The sequence below is a fragment of the Callithrix jacchus genome, chromosome 12 (genome assembly GCF_049354715.1).
Source record: "Callithrix jacchus isolate 240 chromosome 12, calJac240_pri, whole genome shotgun sequence".
Lineage (NCBI taxonomy): Eukaryota > Metazoa > Chordata > Mammalia > Primates > Cebidae > Callithrix > Callithrix jacchus.
In genome coordinates, this window is record NC_133513.1 from 12,001,055 (window position 1) to 12,022,332 (window position 21,278).

General features: G+C 39.1%; 1 protein-coding gene across 2 annotated transcripts in view; it reads right to left on the bottom strand.

Moving 5' to 3' along the window:
• GRIN2A (glutamate ionotropic receptor NMDA type subunit 2A) overlaps nt 1–21,278 on the bottom strand; it is a 438,976-nt gene that overhangs the window by 71,717 nt on the left and 345,981 nt on the right. For both annotated transcript variants that reach the window (XM_035266897.3, XM_054242570.2), the window contains exons 6-10: nt 20,450–20,655; nt 12,105–12,273; nt 11,837–11,990; nt 5,046–5,171; nt 386–615 (exon numbers count right to left, since the gene is read on the bottom strand). In XM_035266897.3, the coding sequence (XP_035122788.2) occupies nt 386–615; nt 5,046–5,171; nt 11,837–11,990; nt 12,105–12,273; nt 20,450–20,655 (885 nt within the window). The remainder of the gene's footprint in view (nt 1–385; nt 616–5,045; nt 5,172–11,836; nt 11,991–12,104; nt 12,274–20,449; nt 20,656–21,278) is intronic.

Consider the following 21,278-nt stretch of genomic DNA (forward strand, 5'->3'; position numbering starts at 1 on the left):
AAGTGCTCCTTCACCCCATTTTTTCTCATCTAGGCAAATAGGCCTTCCTCAACATTACACTTTCAAAAGGATGAATTTCAACCTAAGCATTTGAGTCACAGGCCATTCACAAGCATCATCCAAAAGATCATGTAAAAAGAAAATGAGACCACTTGGGAAAACCATGCTTCCAAATTAGAACTGGAATCTTTTAGACCTAGGAGAGCTAAGCTTAAGGTTCTGTTTCAAAAACTTTGGAAAAGATGCCAGTTTGAGATAAAAACCCTTCTGACTTTTGTGCATTAGAGTTGATGGATCTCAGTGAGAAACACCTGAATCTCTTCCTCCTGAAAGGACAGCAGTTAAGACCAGTCCTCAGATAGAGATGAAAGCAAGATGACCTTACCTTTTTGTCACTGAGGCCAGTCACTTGGTCCACAAATTCCTCCTGTATCATGAAAGCGGCCAGATTGGCTGTGTAGCTGGCCAGGAATATGACAGCGAAGAAGGCCCATACAGACACCATGATCTTGCTGGTGGTCCCTTTAGGATTCTGAACAGGCACGGAGTTATTGAACACGAGGCCCCAAAGAAGCCATATAGCTTTTCCAATTGTAAAAGAAGGCCCTTGGGGTGCTGCAGATGACAAAAAGAACCTTCTCAATATTTTCTCAAAAAATACATATTTGTGTGTGTATAAGAACCATGCTGCAGCCACCAGCAACACTGAAGGTTGCCAGAATATGAAATGATATCATAGTTGTGTCCTGTGACCCTTCTAAAACCACAGCCGCAATAACTTATTTTTTCTTTAAAAGTCAGTATTCTTCTCACATTTCTATCTAACTGGATTTTTGCCACATTTCCTTAAAAAAAGAAAGAAAGAAAACGAAAATGGTTATGCAAAATGGGAGTTTGAATAAGAAGTAGTGTTATGACCCGTTTTAAATTTGGATTTGATTCTCATTTGAGAGAACCAATCTTCTTAATAAACATAAAGAGAACCTGACAAAAATGTGTGTATGGGGACTGCTTCCAAATTCATTGGATGTGCTATCGTATAAGAACCATGCAATTCAGCGGGACTGATGTTTAGTATTCTGATGCAATTGTCCCTGCAATTGCTCCTGTTCAAACTTAGATGTAAAGTGTGCACAACATAAAAATTAAACCAAACTTTTAGTCCTCTCAAAATGGAGACATTAAGGAATGGAACAATAGATCTTAATTCTTCCAACCCTTCACAGATATAAGACATTTCATTGCAGGGTCATGGAAATTGAACACTGATGTCATATTACACCACTTTTTTCAGTATACCCTTGCAATAGCTATGCAGCCCTTTTAAGATTCTTAAATGTTCCTTGCAACAGACTTAACTAAAGAGACAGAACAATATGCCAGAATTTATGGAGATGGGGCATATGCAGGCTGTAAAACACACACGTTAGGGTTTTCAAGTCTTTGTTTTGCACGGGAAAAAAAAACCAATTTATGTCCTCATTTCATGGGGAAGAAGGTATTTCTTTAACAGGAGGTTAATTTTTATGTCACTTAAGTAAATGAAGACATGAAAAAATGATCTACTCAGATGTCACCTGGCAATGCAAGCAGAGTGGGCAATAAATAAAGTGGCAGAAGTAAATTTACATTAATGGAAGTTATGAAGTGCTGGGCAGGAAGCCTAGGAAAAGCAAGCTCTCTGCACACTGGAGGCCAAATGCAGGCTACAGCAATGCTTATAATACCCACAAGGAAACCCATTAAAGAGAAGGCAGTTAATTCTCTTATTCTCAATCTCAGTCTCTCCTGTTTCTATTTGCCTGGTTTTATGATCTTCTGGGCTTATTCTTAAGAGGCAGGAAATTCTTGGGAAAAACTTAGAGTTAATCCAGTCAACTTTATGAACTACTTAATTTTTTAAGGGATTCACATTGATCAGAAGTAACAGATATTTGGGAATCAGATGTAGGCAGTTGCAAAGTTTGGTCCAAGACTTCTAGGAATTCCTGATTCATATAACTGGGCTATATAACTTTTCCCATAAAGTGCAGTGAAATGTAACAGAAAACCATTTTGCACAAAGAAACAAGTAGGTATCATTTCCTGAAAGTTGCCACGTGCAAATGAGCTGGCAACAGAGAGCCTGAAGAGAATGGAGGGGCTGGGGAGTTTGAATACCTGATGGCGTCCTTTACAATAGTCTTTCCGGCATGCTTCAGTTGAAGGAGAATGTATTGCACAGGACGGCCTGTGGGTCATTTTTACCTTCCAATTTTCTTTGTTCTTGTCCAGTTCCAAGTCACTGCAATCCTTTCCCTTGAAAAACTGACACTTTAACTGCCCCTCCAATTCCGCTTTCAACTGTTCTCCCCACCCACTATCCTGATAAAGTAGCCCCAGTGACCTTTTTGCTTTGTACATGTATGTCACCCCTCTCCCTGCCATTGTTTTTTGTTTTTGTCTCGTTTGTTTGTTTTTGAGACAGAATCTTGCTCTGTCACTCAGGCTGCAGTGCAGTGACACAATCTCGGCTCACTGCGTCCTCCGCCTCCGGGGGTTCAAGGGATTCTCCTGCCTCAGCCTCCCGAATAGTTGAGACTACAGGCACATGCCACCACACCCAGCTAATTTTTGTATTCTTAGTAGAGGTGGAGTTTTGCCATGTTGGCCAGACTGGTTTGGAACTCTTGACCTCAAGTTATCTGCCCACCATGGTCTCCCAAAGCGCTGGGATTACAGGCATGAGCCACCATGCCTGGCATCCCTCAACCGTGTTTTGAAGAAAGTTTGACATGCTTATCATGGTCAATTGCCTGTCTCTCTGATTTCATCTTATACTATTGTCTACCTCATTCACTCATGTCCTTTTATTTTACTTTTTAATATAGACAGGGTTTTGCTCTGTTGACTAGGCTAGAGTGCAGTGATCATAGCCCACTGCAACCTCAACCTCCTGGGCTCAAGTAATTCTCCTACCTCAGCCTTCTAAGTAGCTGAGACTACAGGCATGCATCACCATGCCTGGGTAATTATTATTTTTTATTTTATTTTATTTTTATATATTTATGTAGAGATGAGGTCTCGCTATGTTACCCAATCTAGTCTCAAACTCCTGAACTCAGGTACTCCTCTTGCCTTGGCCTCCAAAAGCCTTGGGATTATGGGCATGAGCACTGTAATGGCCCCTCAGCCTTCTTCTGTTTCTTGAACATCTCAAGATTAATTTCAGCCTTTTCTGTTTGCTGTTCCTCTTGCATGAAATGGTTGTATCCGTTTTTCACAGGCACACTCTTATGTCACTCTTCAGGTGACATGTTCAGCTCAATGAGCATCCTTTCCCATTGGACGATCCTATCTAACATAGTGTCCTCACCCCATCACTATCATGTCACTATGTTTTTCTTCTTCTTCTTCTTGAGATTTATTACAATCTGTGATTATTAATTTGTGTGTCTATGTTATTTTCGCAACTAAATTCTAAGCTCCTTGATAGAAAATCTCTCTCTGATTTACCACATTATCTCTGGCAGCAGTATAGTGCCTCCTGGCACATAGTACCCACTCGATAAATATTCATCAGATAAATGTGTAAATTCACAACAGCACAAGCCCTGATTATGCAAATGTAAAGATCTACTCTATCACAGTATGGTCACTCACAGAAACTGTCTCAGATTCCACTCTGTTGGAAATCTTCTTAGTGGTTTAATTACCCTTTAAATGAAGGTTTGCAATCTCCCATTAAACACAGCATCATTATTTATGGCATTGTTTAGTATTTGGTTGATTGAGGATGGTTTATGTGGTGATCACCACTCTTCAATGGTGAGGAAGAAGTTGAAAGATTTCAGTAAAACTAGGTTCCTAATAGATTCCCATGACTTGTTGACTGTTTGCAATATTAAAACATCCAAGTGAAAAGAATATGTATCAATTACATTAAAGTGCTCTGCTTTTTGGGGGATATGAGACTTTATGTTCTATCCTCTACCATATCAAGTCATTTTTTTGGGAAAGAGATTTGGCCCTGACACTTTTCTGATAACACCCACTAAGAAGGTATTTCCCACTGAGGAAAGCCCACTCAAAATGGTGTAATGTGTCCATGTGTATAACATAAAACCTGGCTAGAGTGGGATCCTTTTAATGAGTTATAGCCAATGAATGCTTCCCAATTCAATTTCCTATCTCCTGATTGTCCCTTTATTAACTTCAATGCACTGAGAACAATGCACTTGATCTTAGTGAACTTTATTTCCTCTTGGCACCACCAAGAGGAAAATATAACTCTATGGGGAAAGATATCACTTTATGGTTATATTTATTGTCAAACTAATGTAAATTGATTCAGTAGTTTGAGAAATGTTTTTAAACTAGATTTTATAATGTCATTTTCTTTGCATAGACTGAAGTTGAAACCCATTACAATTTTAGTATTTCTTTTGACATGCATTTTCTAAAATTAATTGCCAGAAAAGCTCCTTCAAATCTGCTTTTCCAAGAAATTGAACACCAATGGCTTTCACCTAACAACTATTGACTTCAGGTTATAACAAGATTAAAACATTTCATTTCGTTTTATCCTTCAGTTGAAGTAAATAAACCATACTTGTCTAGCATTACAAGTAATATCAATGACCCAACAGCATTCATACAATGGTACATCAAGGCAGTACAGAGCAACGTATTTTTTTTAATGGAGTCTTACTCTGTCACTCAGGCTAGAGTGCAGTGGCACAATCTCGACTCCCTGTAACCTCTGCCTCCCTGTTTCAAGCAATTCTCCTGCCTCAGCCTCCCGAGTAGCTGGGATTACAGGTGTGCACTACCACATCCAGTTAATTTTTGTATTTTTGGTAGAGATGGGGTTTCACCATATTGGCCAGGCTGGACCTGAACTCCTGACCTCAAGTGATCCACCCACCTGAGCCTCCCAAAGTGCTGGGATTACAGGTGTGAGCCACCAGGCCTGGCCTAGAGTAATATATTCTAAAACTGAAAATTTCATTAAAGGCAAATTAAATGGCATCAATATTGAATCATGCTCATAAAGGAATTCTTACCTTTCCCTTTGGCTAAATTTCTGTTGTATCCAACAGGGCTGAAGTATTCAAAGACAAAAACAGCTATGGCAGAAACAATGAGCAGCATCACAAACATCATCACCCAGACAGAGGCGCTGAATGGTTCTGCAAATAAATAGATGGGGGAATGGAAACGTGATCAGGTATCTTTTCCTCACTTCCAGTAGGAAGCCCAGACATCCATTTGCAAGCTCACAAAAAATACTTTCTCTAATTTGAATCCAATCCTTCAAAAGAAAAGAAGCTAGTCATTTTTGCTTCTTCTTTTTTTTTTTGGCAGGGTTTCACTCACTGTGTCACCCAGCTGGAGTGCAGTGACAGGATCTCTGCCCGCTGCAACCTCCATCTCCTGGGTTCAAGCAATTCTCTTGCCTCAGCCTTCTGAGTAGCTGGGACTACAGGCATGTGCCACCATGCCTGGCTAAGTTTTGTATTTTTAGTTGAGGTGGAGTTTCACTGTGTTGCCCAGGCTGGTCTTGAACTCCTGACCTCAGGTGATCCATCAACCTCAGCCTCCCAAAGTGCAAGGATTATAGGCGTGAGCCACCACACCCGGCCAGCCAGTCGTTTTTTATTCTTCAATTTAAATTATTCTTTATTCTACAAAATATTTGAGGTATTTTATAAGACTACAGATAATATAATAAAAATAGAGAAGAGCATAAGACATTTTACAAATTAGGTCAAGGATAATCAGAACAAAAAGAGTGATAAAAAAGAGGGAGAAAGTTAGAATGTAAATAAACACGCCACAGGTTCATTTGTAATTACGGAACTATCCAGCAGGCCTAAGCTAAAAAAGAAGACTAGACCCAAATAGTTAATCATAGGCTCCTGCAAATCGTTATGGTTTTTATTTTTTCATGCTAGAAAGATGATATGCAGGAAATTCTAAAAATAAAGGGGGAATTATAACCTGTCGGAAAAGAATTATAAAATCATGGGTGATAGAAATATTAGAAAGTTATAACTATCACACTCTCCATTTCACCTTTTGCTTCAGACAGATGAGACTGCTACAGCTTTATTAATCTTGTTGATGTTGGTAGCAGCCTTAAATGCAATTGAAAGTCAATTGAGGATATTATCCTCACATGATAATTCAATAAAAAGGCATCACTTAAAGGGTAGAGGCAATAAAATATTAGACGGATAGATGGTTTTTCCACTAAAAGTAGTTTTAGTCAGCTCATTTGCATGTGACTTAGGCAGTAGGTGGATATCTCAGAAGAGCAGGCCAAGTCATAAGGCTCTAAGCTTTAGAATACTCTAGAAAGGTAAGAAATATTATGGAAAATAATTTAAGACGTCTATTCAACTTGATTGAGGATATGAACATTAGTTGACTGAAGTCATTTTATCCATTTATGGTATACATCTGCTACAAAATCAACAGAAAGTAAATTTTAAAAATGAATACATCTTCACCTAAATGTGTCATGGGGAAGAAACTGCCCATAGACACCAATGAACTTAAAACCCTTTTCCTCATAAGCAAATATTTTCTAAGGGTTAAAATAAGTCCAAGAATACCTCTTGAAGAGTAAACACATTATTATTTTTAAATTGTTTTCCTAATGAAGTTACTTATAATAATAAAAACTAGGTTGATTGCAGGCCACCTTCTTATTAGAGTATGACTACTTAGCACAGCTAGAGGTCATCACAAATTCCAATTTAATGAGCTTACTGTTTAATAAGAAATTAATATGTCTGAACTTTAGCTATATTGGATGATTTAAAAGCTGGAACAAATGCTTTCTAATGCAGTTTGACAGAGCAAACATATTAAAAAGCAACAGGTAACACAACTCACTTCAGTAACATAAGATGCGCTCCAAAAAAATCAATGAGATTGCAACTGAAATTTATTTTATCTAAATTTAGCTTGAGTAATAAACAATATTATGTCCATGAAATCACAGCACTTTAATAATGAGTTGTATCCAAGAAGGAAGTTAGATAAATAAATGATTAGGAGATTTAAAAGTACTTCATATTCAAGAACAGAGATAAAGTAATTCTCCGAGGTGCCTGGTGTGTCTTATCAGAGGAGGATCATTGTGATGAGTAAATGAGCACTTACATGAAAGTGTCTGTTCGTGTGCAAGGTACACAACATACAGACAATATATTGAATGGAACAGCTGTTCGATTCTAGGATTAAAGCCAGAAATACTGGGGGAATATGCTGTCCATGGTACTGAAAAGGGCATGCTGGTTTTTGAAAAAGCACATTTATTAATTGGGTAACTTCCATTTCTCTGAAGGCTATGAAAATATTATTTTTAAATATTAGAAGGGACCATAACTGAATTATCCTACGCACATGTCAGAATCTGTAAACCTGCAGTGAACTTTTTTTGGCAGGTGCATCCTTGTTACTAACATGCCAGTCAGAAAATCAAGTGAAAACTGATGAAGCAATGGATCCCAGATGTCTCCCTACTTGGAATTGACCACATCTGTTCCTTAACTTGTGAGCACAGCACAGATCAAAGGACTCTGCTGCAGTAGTCTGGTTTTAGTAAAACAAATACCTATAAGTGCCCCGAAGGGTTACTATTCTCAGACACCACACATACTCCCAGAACAACAACAACAAAAAACATTAGAACAGAGTTAGAGCACTGTCTATAGTGTCCAAGGAGTGACCGAGAAATAGTTTAAGTAACTCTCTATTACATCCTCTAATGGCTTAAAACTGATGCAACTTTCATCCATGAAAGAACTGCAATCGAGGAGATACCAGGTCAGCATTTCTTTGGATCAAAGAATCCAACATTTTTGGAAAGTCTTCAGAATTAACTAGATGGAAATATTGCAGGAGATGCCATCTCTGTCCTTGAAGAGCCACTGGTTACATTTTTATACAAAAGCTTAAAGGCATGGCCTGCAAGTGCTTCTGATGTGAGTTAATAGAGTTTGCGGAGGAGAGAGAACAGGAAATAATGAAGAGCAATGCAATCAGATTTTGAATGTTTTGGCTCTTCCAGATGACTGAGCCAGTGAATGGAAAAATGTAGCTTAGCATGGTTCATCATGACTTTCAAAATCTGCAGATAATGACCGTAAATAAGGGGTTGGACAATCGAATAGGGATGTAACTTAGTGACTAGGAAAAATATTAAGCCTACTGTGTAAAAACAGCTTTGAAAATAGTTTCCTCTGGTTACAATTTATTTTATTTTACTTTTAATAATGCAGCAGGAAAAGTATGGGGGAAAGGAGGTTTTGCTAAATTTAGCAACACACTTGACTTTTTTAATGGAAATGTTTTACAAATGTAAGTAAGATAAAAATTTAGAGAAACTGGGTTGACGCCAGATTCAATATCAGCAACCCATTTTCATGAGACAAGCCAATTGATATTTTTTTCTTTCTGAGGGAATTGGAAAAAGAGTTCGCTCTAGCTCACTAAAGTGATACAATTGTTTTCTTATTTTGAAAAGAAACAATTTCTTTCCATTTTGTTCCATGAACTCACTTCCCCCAACCCTTTCTAACCTCCAAGGAAAAGGATTCCTGCCAAAGAGTCTGAAAGGTAAGGAGGGGAAACATGACTAGGAGTGACTAAAGTGGCTCACGCCTGTAATCCCAGCACTTTGGGAGGCCAAGGCGGGTGGATCACAAGGTCAAGAGATTGAGACCATCCTGGTCAACAAGGTGAAATCCCGTCTCTACTAAAAATATAAAAAAATTAGCTAGGCACGGTGGCGTGTGCCTGTAGTCCCAACTACTCAGGAGGCTGAGGCAGGAGAATTGTCTGAACCCAGGAGGCAGAGGTTGCAGTGACCCAAGATCGCTCCATTGCACTCCAGTCTGGGTAACAAGAGCGAAACTCCATCTCAAAAAACAAAAAAATAGTGAATGTCCATCTAAGAATTATTAAGATTCTGCATGTGTTGTCAGTATCAGCTGGTCTCATTGTTCCTGGCATAGTGAGGCTCTCTTATCAGATATGAGTATCTGAATCCATGTCAGACAGAGGGACAAAAAGAACATAATGAAGTATGTATTTGTCAGTGTCCACATTACTACAACAAAGGTTACAAAAATGGAAGCAACAAGTGCAAAATCAAATCCAGAGAGTGCCAAGAATTTTAACAGCTTAAATGGATTATCAAAAATGAAGACCGTAAATCCACAGAGTTCTGAATGCAAGGCAGTATCCAAAATCCTGTTAGTCAATATTTTACCGAAGAGAATGAAGCATAAAAGTTTCATTGGATGATAGCATTACATATAAATGAAGACAGTAGAAGAATAAGACAATGGGTGTAGAGTTGGTGTCCACAAATTGGTTCCAATTTACAATTTGCTTTAGTAGATAACAGATTTTTGTCTCTGGAAAAATATAAGAAAGTTAGTTGACCTTAATATAACTGTTTTCCCAGTGTGGAGATTTCTCAAAGAACTAAAAGTAGATCCCGCAATTTCATTACTGGGTATCTACCCAAAGGAAAAGAAATCACTATATCAAAAAGACACCTGCACATATATGTTTATCATAGCACAACTCACAATTGCAAAGATATGGAATCAACCTATGTGCCTATCAACTGATGATTGCATAAATAAAATGTGGTGTATATATATACCATGGAGTACTAATCAGCCATAAAAAAGAATGACACAATGTTTTTTACAGCAACTTGGATGAAACTGGAAGCCATCATCCTAAATATTTGCTAGTCATCTAGCAAACGAATGACTGTCACTCTTTGTGGGTTGGATGATGGGTATGTAGATGCTGAATACAGGTTTATGGGCTGATTTAAATTAACTGTGGACTGACAAGTTCTTTTAAAAAATGTTTTCAAGACTCTAAGCAATAGAGCTCTTAATTTACATTCTACAGAGTCAAGACCAGTATCCGAATATGTAATCAATTTTTTTTTCAGTAGCTTTTTCTAAGTTTAAAATAAATGAAAGACATGAACTAGTGGATGGATTTTTCAGGAATGAAAAATCTAATACTCCACATCTTCACTTACAAGTGAGAGCTACATTATGGGTATGAAAAAGCATGCAAGTGGTATAATGGAAACTGGAGATTAAGAAAGGGAGAGGATGGAAGGGAGATAAGTGATGAAAAATTACCTACAATGTACACTGTCTTAGGTGACAGGTACACTGAAGGCCCAGACTTCACCACTGTATAATTCATCCATGTAACAAAAACCACTTGTGCCCCTAGGCTATTGAAATTTTTAAAAAATTAAATATATAATATTTTGCCCCACTCATACAATTTTCCTCCAGAGATTCAAGTTTGTCTTAACCTTCCCTAATTTGGGGCAAACCCACTTATATGGGAGTGCCAAGGGGAAATTATTTATCTGGATTTCATGATATTCAAGAAGATAGTTACTGTCAAAAGTCATTTATGATAACCAAACAGTTAATACAACACTTTCCTTTAAAGAAAAAACAATGTTTCACTATGTTCTGTGAAGTTTCAACTACTTTAGCCAGGCTACCCAATATAGTCAAATTGCTAGAGAAGAGCAAAGAATAGAAAATATAGCTCCTTGATTAAAAAAAAACTTTTATGTAAAAACGTAAATTTATGAAATGGTTAAAAAAATCAAAAGAATTTCCTTCTTTACAAACTATTTGGCTTAATAGGTAGTCACATTTAAAATATGATTCCATTACTTTTAAATCAACATATACTTTTCAGACTACTTTTATTTTGTTTAGCAGAATACTGGCGCAAATTATTGTGCAGTCATCATTATTTTCAGTCTTATATCTAGTAAATAAATGACTGCTGTTCTTTGTGGGATGGAGGATGGATATGTAGATGCTGAATAAAGGTTTATGAGCTGGTTTAAATTAACTGGACAGACAGGTTGATTTTTAAAATGTTTTCAAGAATGCAAGCAATGTATCTATTAATTTACATTCTACAGATTCAAGACCAGTATCTGAATATGTAATCATATTGTTTTCAGCAGCTTTTTCCAAGTTTAAGGCAAATGAAAGATGTGAACTGGGGGTGCAGGGGAGTCAATTAGGATGCATTAGGCCACTGTCACACTGCTATAACGAACTGCCTGAGGATCACTTGAGGTCAGGAGTTTGATAGCAGTTTGGCCAACATGGTGACACCCTGTCTCTACACAAAAATTAGCCAGGCATGGTGGTGGGCACCTGTAATCCCAGCTACTTGGGACACTGAGGTGGGAGAAACACTTGAACCCAGGAAGCAGAGGCTGCAGTGAGCCGAGACTGCACCACTGCACTCAAGCCTGGGCAACAGAGCTAACAGACTCCTTCTCAAAAGAAGAAAATTGTTGAGATTGGGTAATTTATAAAGGTAAGAGGTTTAATTGACTCACAGTTCCATATTCCTCGGGAGTCCTCAGGAAACTTGCAATCATGGCAGAAGGGGAAGCAGGCAAATCTTACATGGCAGCAAGTGAGAGACATGAAGCAAATGGGGAAGTGCTCCTTATTAAACCATCAGATGTTGTGAAAACTCACTCCCTATCACAAGAACAGCATGGAAGAAACCATCCCCATGATCTCATCACCACTCACCAGGTCTCTCCCTCAACACCTGGTGATTACAATTCAAGATGAGATTTGGATGGGGACACAAAGCCTAACCCTCTCATAAGATAATTCAAATGCAGCATCCTCTGAAATATGGTGCTATAGTCCAGAACTGAACAGGTTTCTGTCTGGTCCCATCCTCTGAGCAAACAAGGATTCCTACAATTCCTTATAGTAAAGGAACAGTCACTATAAAATTCACACACCTAGAAAAGCAGAAGGTGAGACGGTGCCATTACTTCTTGAAACCATGACACTGATTCCCGTTTCCACAAAGGGCACAGAGAAATCTACCACTTCAGAACGTTCCTCATTGATGGTGAGCGAGCCAACCGCCATGACGGCCCGTTGATAGACCACCTGGATGTAAGAGGAAAAAAAAAAAGAACAGTACCTTTACTTTTCCTGCCAACATTCCTGAGGACTGCAGGCCCTTTGTCTGAATGAGAGCCCAGGGATGAAAAGATAACTTACTTCACCAATCATTCCATTCCACACATTGTTAACTTTCTTGCCATGCTTCCCATTGGTCACCAGGTAGAGGTCGTAAGTAAACTTCACAGTTCTGGAAAGTTTCTTCAGAATATCAATGCAGAACCCCTTGCAGCATTTCTTAACATTCATCCCCTCATTGGTCGAATTGCTATAAAGAAAAATCCCAAGACTTTAGAATATTAGCACTGGAAGGTTTGTTCACAATCATTAGCTATGCTCTTCTGTTTTTCAGATGAATAAACTTGAGTAAACTGAAATTTAAAAAGGGGAAGTGGCTTTCCTAAGGAGTATATGACAGCAAAGGCAGAAAGTGTCCTTAATTATAGCGGTTATCATGACAAGAGCTAACACTTACTGAGTAATTACTATTTGCTAGGCACTATCCTAAAGGCTTTATACTAATTGTTGAATTAATCTCCATGACATTTTCTGAATTAGGTGATATTTATACATCCATTAAACAGGTAAAAAATACCAACTCTTAAATCTTTAAGAGTTTATAACACATACAACAACTTTAGAGTTTAGTCATCTGATCTAAACTGAGCCATGAAAACTTACTGGTGAATGGAAGAGAGGAGGATGTGAAATTCTCAGAGAAAGCAGGGTTTTGCTTCATTCTATAATTACGGAGGCTTGAAATCAAGTGGGAGGAGTGGTGGTAACCAGAGAACTCCTCAGCCAAGAATCAGGAGACCTGAGTTCTATTCCATGCCTGAGTCTGTGGACTTAACTTCTCTTGATAGAGCCAAATGTTACATGAGGGCTAAGAAACAACGTCTTCCCTACTTACCTATGTGACATGTAGTACAAAATGAGACACTTCTAAAAGCAAGGTCCTTGATCATATAAAAGCCCTATAAAAATTTAAGCTATCTTAAAGGCTATTGTATACTCTACCAAGGGTATACTTATTGCTTTGTACCAGTCACCCTGCTGTATTCATCTGAACAAGTCATATTCAAAGGACACCTATGCAAATTAAAAAAATACCTTTAAAAAGAAAAAAGGCCAGGTATGGTGGCTCACACCTGAAATCCCAGCACGCTGGGAGGCTGAGACAGGTGGATCGCCTGAGATCAGGAGTTTGAGACCAGCCTGGCCAACATAACAAACCCTGTCCCCACTAAAAATAGAAAAATTGGCCCAGCATGGTGGCGGGTGCCTGTAGTTCCAGCTACTTGGGAGGCTGAGGCAGGAGAATCACTTGAACCCAGGAGGCAGAGGTTGCAGGGAGCCGAGATCAGGCCATTGCACTCCAGCCTGGACAACGTCACTGAAACTTCGTCTCAAAAAGAAAAAGAAAAAAAAAAAGAAAGCTGGTCAACCTAACAGATAGCAAAAAGTACTAAAAGACAACTCACGTAAGATCAAGGACTCTCTGGGCAATATGCTTGATTAATGGACATCTCATTATCTCAACCCTGTCTTTGAATCCTGAACACATTCTCTGTCTGAATATCCCATTTTTGGCACATCCACACATTGGAGTGTTACCTAAGCACTAAAGTGATGTCTATGGAAATCCAACATCATCACGGAGAATTCTTATGCTTCCATGTCATATGAAAAAAGCAGGTTATAAAGTGGTACAAACAGAATAATCACAGCTATATAAAAACAGAGGAGCTTATGAAATAACCATTTGGAAAACCAATGAAATATGAAGCACAGGAGAGGCGCAATGGCTCATTCCTGTAATCTCAGCACTTTGGGAAGTCAAGGTGGGTGGATCCCCCAAGGTCGGGAGTTTGAGACCAGCCTGGCCACTATGGAGAAACCCCATTTCTACTAAAAATAAAAAAATTAGCTGGGCATGGTGGCACACACCTGTAATCCCAGCTATGCAGGAGGCACGAGAACTGCTTGAACCCAGGAGGCAGAGGTTGCAATGAGCCAAGATTGCTCTACTGCACTCCAACCTAGGTGACAGAGCAAGACTCTGTCTCAAAAGAAAAAAAGAAAGAAAAAGAAAAAAGTGTGAAGCATAGCTATTTTGAAATGCTGAAAAAAAAGTTTTTTTTTAATATTTTTAGGATTTTTCCCCCAAATTATCTAGTAAGTATGTACTACTTATATAATTGACACACACACACACACACACACACACATCAAGCAAGATTGATGTATGTGATATACATCTTCTCTATATCCATGAAGGTGCACAGATTTGACAGAACAATTTTTTTAAAGAAATGTACTCTTGCTCTGTTGCCCAGACTGGGTTGCAGCGATGAGATCATGGCTCACTACAGCCTGGACCTCCTGGCCTCAAGCGATCCTCCCACTTTGGCCTTTCAAAGTGCTAAGATTACAGGTGTGAGTCACCATACTCAGCTGCAAAACATAATTTTGAGTGACGAAAGTGGGTTGTAAATAACACCTGCTTACCAATGCTTTCCTTTATCTCAGGATCACAGATCACCTGTCTTAAATCACTCTCTACCCCATTCCACCCCCACATCCTGTTGGTGACTTGTACTCAACAACTCTGCTTCTGTTAGCCCAGACCAGCATAGAAACTTTACTCTCTTGCCCAGAGGCTGGATGACCTGCTGTGATCCACCACCCTTAGTGTGGTGGTAGTGGGAGGTCACATCTGTATATATTTAGATGTGATGATTAGCAACCTCAATGCTGTATAGTCAATGGGTCGGTGCCAGCTCCATCTCCGATTACTCAGAACAGAGGGGGTCAGGCTAGAGTTAAAACTGCCACAAATACAATAGAAATGTGTCATAAGCACATTAACTTGATGGAATGTCCAGATACCATTTGCTTCTTGGTATACATGGCTCTGAAAAATGCATCAAATTGAATTATCTTTTTTTCTTCGGGGCAACTGTTGGCCACACAATGATGCCCTTTTACTACCTCCGCTCATTTTTATCACCTTCTTTCTATGTTCCTTCCCTTCTTCCCCTATCATGGGCTCTTCCTGTACCTGGTCAAGATATGTGGGAGATTAGATAGAAGTTTTAGATGCCCTAGGTTCAAGATTCAGGGTCACAGGCATATAGTGGCATTCTTTGGTTTCCCTGGAAACCTCAGCCAGTTTATGAGTTATCTCACCCATATCTCTGAACATGAGGTGTATTTCTAAACGCAAATGATCATTGATGCATTTTCACCCAAGAAGTACCCACTAAGTGCTTACTGTGCACAAGACATTAAACTGGGCCCTGGGGACACAGAATGAAAAAGGCACGCAGCAAATGCAATAGTTGAATTTATCACAGTAATTATGGAATTGCAGACCAGCTTGTAATTGGGAACGTCTGTTGGTTCCTATTACAGCCCTTGTGTGGGCATGCAGGGGATGTGACTTAACTACAGAGACTGAGAAATGGTCCCCATGTGATCTCTCTCAGTGCTCCACCACCACCCAAGAGAGGCAATGACTCATGAAAACAAATATGGGGAAAGGGATCCAACAAATTGTCCAGTTTACCAGCTCTACAATTTCCCAGTATAGCCAGTGGCTGTGAACACAGCCATGCAAGTCAAGCTGCCTTCAGGTCCTGGGTTGGCTCCTGTCCACCATGGAGACTCAGACAAATCTCATCCAGCACTTAAAAATAAATTTCCTTTCTTCCCACCAACGGTTTGACAGTTTGGGAGCTTAATTGACAGTATGGCCATTTCTCACTACATATCAGGCCAAATGATTTTTCCAATTTTCTCTGCATGTCTTTATCACCCAACTAACAGATTAGAAAGAAAGTCAGATTTCTCAACTCATTTCCTGTTACCTGGCATTGTTAGAAGACCCTGCCGTTTACCAGAAGTGAGAAAAAGGTTTCACACAATCATGATCAGCCTGCCTCAAAGACTTTCCCTGTAGGAAATGCTGTTGATCTCATCTTCTTTAATGTTGGGATTAGTGGATTCTAGCAATTCTCTATTGCTCTCACATGAGTCAAAGACTTCATCTAGACACATGGTAAACTTCTCATATCCCCAAGTGGAAGAAGCAAAGCTGCAAGCTACTATCACCTAGCAGAAACCAAAAACGTGTTCCTGTTAAGCTGTTGATAGTCTTCAATAGAAAAGTCAATTCTTTTAAAGAGAGCAATTTGTTTTGATTTCTCTTCATACAAATGTGACTCAGTACTTGGATATCTACTTGTTTTCAACTCCAAGGCTTTGGATTTTAACAATTCTAAACTCCTATTACTGATTCTGGAGCACAAGAGGCCTCATTTCATTGCTCTATTGAAACATAGAGGGTATCGTTATCACAGAGGAGGTGTCCCACTGAGGTTACACTCTGCTTTGTGCCAGCCACTTTGCTTTCTTCCTCAGGCCACGTTCTGCTCAAAGAACACCCATCCAAATTAGAACATCCTCTGACAACTTTCCCACATCATCAGCTCCGTCCTCCATGTAACTCATCACTCTCTAGCATTGCATTGGGTTTCCTTCTATTTCTCAAACTTTCAAGCTCTTCTCCTCCCCAGGGCCTTTGCACCTGCCATTGCATCTAATTGGAAGCCTTTCCCCAGATCTTCACATGTCTGGCTCCTTCTCATCCTGTATATATCACCTTAAACCCTACCTCTGTGAGCTAAAGTAACCACACGTACCCCAATTTACTCTCTTCTTACACCATTCTTTTTCTATTCATCACAAGGTTTATTACAACATGCAGTTGCCTGTTTCTTCACTGGTTGAATTGTTTTCTAATCACGTAGTCTTTTGTCTGCCCTGTTCATCCATGTGTCCCCCTGTGCCCAGCAATGTGCCTAACATGTAAATTCTGCTTAATGCACATTCATTCATTTTTTATTAAAACAATTTTATTTAAAACAATGTCTGTGCTATTTCACTGTAAAAAAAATTCATCAAAAATTATTAAAACATTCATGACCCCAAAACATGGGCTGTCTACTTGCCCTTCCTTGGTGGGCCCTGCCTCTTCCTCATCCCCAGGGGAGGGGAGGCTGGGGACCGCTTATCAAAAAAAAAAAAGTCTTCATCCCAGGGAGCCACCATGGGGACACTAGAGAAAGAAGGGGCCTTTTTAGGAGGGGTATATTTATTTATTGCATGATGTATTCAGGATTTCAACTTCAAAGACGCTGACATTTGTGCCCTCATTGATAAAATTTTCTCCAAACCAAAATAGGCCTTCATAATACATTTAGCAATTATATATTATATCTTCATGTAAAAAGAAGGGCACATCTTATGTGATGGCAAGTTAGAGAAGTGAAGCAAAAGGGAAAGAGCACCTTATTAAACCATCAGATGTTGTGAGAGGCTGATCTCAAGTACTGAGATCTGGAGACTTGTATCTTGTGTGATAATGGCTGAGACTAGAGTTTGAAATGAGGATGTAAAAATATCTCTTCCTAGTCATGAAACAAATATTGGTGCGTCATGCTGTGTCCTTTTAACTGAGGCTACAAATATTAATAAGTCACATTCCCTATATGTAGGTGGCTCAGAAGTCAGAGAAAAGGCAGGCAAACTATACACTGTAAAAACAGGTGATGAGGGTAGAGAGACAGGGATAGACCCAGGTACCGTGGAAGTAGGAAGAGCTAACCCAGCCTGGGGACGCAGGAGCTACACTTCAAGGATGAGTATGAATCAGGCCAAAGAAACAGGTCAGAAAAGACTGAGAAAAAAATAAAGCTTCCATCCAAGAGCGGGCCTTTTTCTTCTGTGAGTCTCCCATGAGGTGGTGCTTTTGCTTATGTTTGCATTAGGAAACACCAGGATCAGGGCCTTGGAGTCGGCCATGGAGGTTTCTGTGTCCCCAAAAGGTATGTAAATTAAGGAAACCTCATCATGGACAATGTCAGCTCTTTCTTCAATCTTAACAAAAGGAAAAATGACACAGATGCAGTGCCTGCTTGCTGTTGATGAACTGAGAAACTGCCAGAAGTTCCATTTGCACCTGGATTCTATCAGAAAGTAACATGCAAGATGTGTGTTCACTCCCAAATGGAGAGATGTTTTTAACATTTTTGAGAAGCATGTATCTGGAATCTATAAAAGAGATGGGAAGAAGAATGTGCTGGGGAAAGGGAAGGGACAGCAAGAAAAGTGGAAACAAAATAATTATTTTTAAAAAGACTAAAGGAAGCTGGGCACAGTGGCTCACATCTGTAATCCCAGTGACTCAGGAGGCCAAGGCATGAGGATCACTTAAGGCCAGGAGTTTGAGACCAGCCTGAGTAACATAGCAAGAACCCTGTCTCTCAAAAAAATTAATTAAAAAATGAGCCAGACATGGTGGCGCAGGCCTGTAGTCTCAGCTACTCAGGAGGCTAAGGTGGGAGGATCATTTGAACCTAGGAATTCAAGGATGCAGTGAGCTGTGATCACACAACCACACTCCAGCCTGGGCGACAGAGTGAGACCTTGTCATTATATATAAGAATATATAATTTTGTATATATTTTTAACATATAAAAAGATATAATGTTGTATATATTTTTATGTATTAAAATATGTTTTATATATTTCAATATGTCAAAATATATAATACCTTATATAATTTTATTTTTATTTATTTATTTATTTATTTTTGAGTCAGAGTCTCGCTCTGTCACTTAGGCTGGTGTATAGTGGCTCGATCTTGACTTAACTGCAACCTCTGCCTCCCGGATTCAAGTGATTCTCATGCTTCAGCCTCCTGAGTAGCCAGGATCACAGGCACCTGCCAGCATACCTGGCTAATTTTTGTATTTTTGGTAAAGACAAGGTTTCGCCATGTTGCTTAGGCTGGTCTTCAACTCCTGACCTCAAGTGACCCACCACCTCGGCCAACCAAAATACTGAGATTATAAGCATGAGTCACTGTGTCCAACCATATATATTTTTAATATATAAAAATATAATGCTTTATATTTTTAATGTATAAAAATATATTATTTTATATATTTATTTTTTTGGGGGGGAGGAAGGCAGGAAGGGAGGGAAGAAGGACGGTAGGGAGGAAGGAAGGGATGAAGGAAGGAAAGAAGGGAGGAAGCGGGGAGGGAGGGAGGGAAGGGAAGGAAGGAAATCAAGCAATGAGAGAGACATTGCCGACCTGGATCTAGAGGTTTACAAGTTGATTTCTTTTTTTTTTGAGAGAAGGAAAGAAAAAAAAAATAAGTGAAGGAGAGGAAGAAAGAGGAAGAGAAAGAGGGAGAGTAAATGGAAATATTGCTTTATTTTGAAAAAAATTGGGTATTATTAATGGCCAATCAATGTTTCATTTAAACGTATGGGTAGGTGTGATGTGGTATTGACAAGAATGTATATTTTGTGTATTTGAAGTGGAGAGCTCTATAAATATTTATTAAGTTTACTTGTTCCAGATCTGAGTTCGAGTCCTTGATATGCTTATTAATTTTCTGTCTCATTGAATCTATGTCTCCTATCTGGGTGTTAGGATCGTTAGCTCTTGTTGTTGCATTGATCCTTTTACCACAGTATCTTTGTTGCTTTAAAATCTATTTTATCCGCTACGAGATTTGCAACTCCTGCTTATTATTTATTTATTATTTATTTTTGCTCTCTATTTGGTTGGTAAATCTTTCTCCATCCCTTTGTTTTGAGTCTTTGTGTATCCTTGCATGTGAAACAGGTCTGGATGTAACATGCCATTGGGTTTTGGCTGTGTCTTTTGATTGGGGGATTTAGTCAATTTAAATTTAGGGTTACTGCCATTTGATGTTGACTGGCTGTTTTATCCATTCGTTGGTGTAAATTCTTCTTTATATTGGTGCTCTTTACTTTTTCAATGTATAAAAATGTTTTATATATTGTAATGCATAAAAATATAATGTGTTATATAATTTAATGTATAAAAACATGACCTTTTATATTTTTAAATAAATAAATATATAAAAATATATGTTTTACACATTTTTAAATATTAAAAATACATTTTGAGTATGTTTGTTCAAAAATAAATGAATGAATAATGAAACTAAAAAGACTGAAGGGGAGGATTGATTCAACCTAAGGGTTAAAAACATGACTGTGGAGTCAGCCGGACCAGTGTTTGAGTCCTACCTCTTTCATTTCCTAGCTAGATGGCTTGGAACATGTTTGATCATCTTCCCACAACTCAGTTTTATCATATTTACAATGGGCGAAACTACCCACCTTATATTGCTGTTGTAATTAACTGAATGAAAATTTGGCGCATCTCCAGGAATGTATCTAAGTCTTTTTTAAATCGATTATTGTATTATGCCTACTATAATGGAGTGTGTTTTCTATGACATTTTGTGATTCAAGTTTAGATATTGTCAGAATCAATGATTCAGGCTCTCTTAAAGGATTGGGCACATTCAGGTGACAGCATCCCTGCCACTCACTTGATTTTGACGAACTTCCGACATGGCACAGTGTTCCTCACACATGTCTCAGTCAGCGGGTCTATGTCTTCCACAATGACGAACGGGGCCTCCTCAAGGGTGACGATGCTGAGATGGTTGTCATCCGGCTCGCAGTCGGAGAAGGACTTGTACCTAGGCCACACGGCGTGCCTCAGGCTCAGTGTCTGGTTCTCCCACTTGCCCACCTGCAGCACAAACACAAAGACACAGCTGTGCTTTCTTCTGCTGCTGATTTCTGGAGAGGCAAATCCTTTCCTTGCCAGAGCCATCCATCCATCTCAAGGGCCTTTCTGCCACATATCTCAACATATGCATCTATTTCCATGCAAAGACAAATGGGCATAAAGAGAAAACAGAATATGGGGTAGTTCTCCAACCCAGCCCCTCTCATCCCCAGAGGAATCAACTATGCATCTCTGGAGGCAGTGCCCAGGTACTGATACCTTTAGAGCTCCCCAGGTGGTTCCAACATTCTGCCAGAGTTCAGAAACATGGATGGCAGGAAAATGTCATAGACTTTCGGAATCAGAGAGGTCTGGGTTTGAATCTCCAACTGTACCCCTTACTAGCTGCCCAACTCTAGGCAAGCTCTTAACCCTAAGATCATCTGTTTTCTCATCTTTATAATGAACACAAGTTCCCCTACTTCATAAGGAGGCCATGGGAATTCAAAAGGCAGTGCAGGAAAAGCAAAAGCACAGTGTGTGGCACATCATAGGGACTCCATATTGTTTTTAAGTATAAAGAAGAGAAAGTGAAAGGAAGAAAAAAAGGTGCTAAGATGAAGAAAAAGAAAAGGGGAGAAGAA